The 1,524-nt window shown below is 24.9% G+C and overlaps 1 protein-coding gene across 1 annotated transcript in view; it reads right to left on the reverse strand.

Moving 5' to 3' along the window:
* The window catches only part of LOC111380125 (probable acyl-activating enzyme 18, peroxisomal), a 2,622-nt gene extending 2,160 nt beyond the window's left edge, over positions 1-462 (reverse strand). Inside the window, exon 1 of the mRNA XM_023003599.1 lies at positions 430-462. Coding sequence (XP_022859367.1) covers positions 430-462 — 33 coding nt within the window. The remainder of the gene's footprint in view (positions 1-429) is intronic.
* Positions 463-1,524: the final 1,062 nt, after the last annotated feature.

Genomic DNA, 1,524 nt, shown 5'->3' on the forward strand with positions numbered 1-1,524 from the left:
GAAAAATAATTTTTAGAGAATGAATGATTAAAAAGTAAATATAATAATAATAATAATAATAATAATAATAATAATAATAATGAATTCATCTATAAAATTATTTTATTAAAATAATATGTGATTGGAAATAAATTTGAAAGATCTATACCAAGCATGAGCTCAATTTCTTTCATATAACGGTGGAGGGACAAATTGTTACAACTGATTTACTCCAAACTTATCTAAATTTTATTATTTACGTCTATTCTACTAAATAAGTCATGAACTTGAAGTTAGTTGTTGTTGTTAAATGTGATTTTACATTTATTCAAGCCATTATATGTGGGCATTTCGGATTGCTTATATTGATTGTATACTTAATTTTGTTTATTTATGATTAATTTAGAAGAAAACTTGAATTGGAAAAGTTTGAATGAAATTGGATTGTACCTGCACAAAATCTTGAACTTGGGACCAATGCATTAAGTTTTGAAGTTGAATGACTTACTTTGAAATTAAAAGGGACGTGGAACGAACAAGATGTTGGAGTTGAGTACTAAAGTGAACACTTTAGAAGATGTTTTGACCCTTGTGGTAATTTGTGACCTGGATATATTTAATTAATAAAATAATTAATTAATTTAATCATAAATAAAATTTAATAAAATTTTGAAACTTGTTTTCTTGATTTTGAAATGTGTGATACTTAAACTTTTACTCATGCAATTTTCCCTTTTAATTATCATTAAAATCCCCACTCTTTGCCCATTTTCAAACTTATTTTTGCAGTCACATTCTTATCCTAAACATTCTATTAATTAACATATCTTATCAATAATGATAATTTTTGATCAAAAAATTTGTCAAGATAGTGTAAGAAGACTTAATTGCCTTTTACATTCTTAAATGAGTAAAAAAAAAAAAGGGACAACTTAAAAAATTCAACATAATATTTGCTTATCTTTTCAAAATACGCTAATAGAATATTTTGAGGCTTTCATTGCAATTAACATGTGTAGTTAATGAAAATTTGTGACTTGAATATAATTAGTTGTCCAAATATTCTATTAAGGTTTGAAAAGAAAAAATTGTCCTTAAATAAATAAAGGGAAAAAAAAACACAAACCCAAGAAAATGAAGTGAAATTAGCAAATGTAAGTATGCTACTTAATGTAATGTTAATGATAAGAATGTGATCATAAAAATGTCGAGACATACATGTAATAATAAGCAAAGTTTGACAACCTTTAATGCAATTAATCCTTATGTTTTTAAGAATAATGCTATTTGACACCAATTTAAATGACATTAAGCCCTCGTTTAGTAGCAATTTTTCATCCAAAAAAATGAATTTTTTCACGTTATTTCACTATCTTAATCGTCATTTTTTACTTGTTCACTCATAGATAAGATCTACTTTTCTCTCTAACAGACAAAAAGTCAATTCTCATAATCACTACCGAAAATGTTCTAAGAATGCTAATCACCATTTTTGCTACTGGATGCCGTTACTATATTATGATTATTATTATTTTATTTTTTTTG

Source organism: Olea europaea, unplaced genomic scaffold, assembly GCF_002742605.1.
Source record: "Olea europaea var. sylvestris unplaced genomic scaffold, O_europaea_v1 scaffold2098, whole genome shotgun sequence".
NCBI classification, from domain to species: Eukaryota; Viridiplantae; Streptophyta; class Magnoliopsida; order Lamiales; family Oleaceae; genus Olea; species Olea europaea.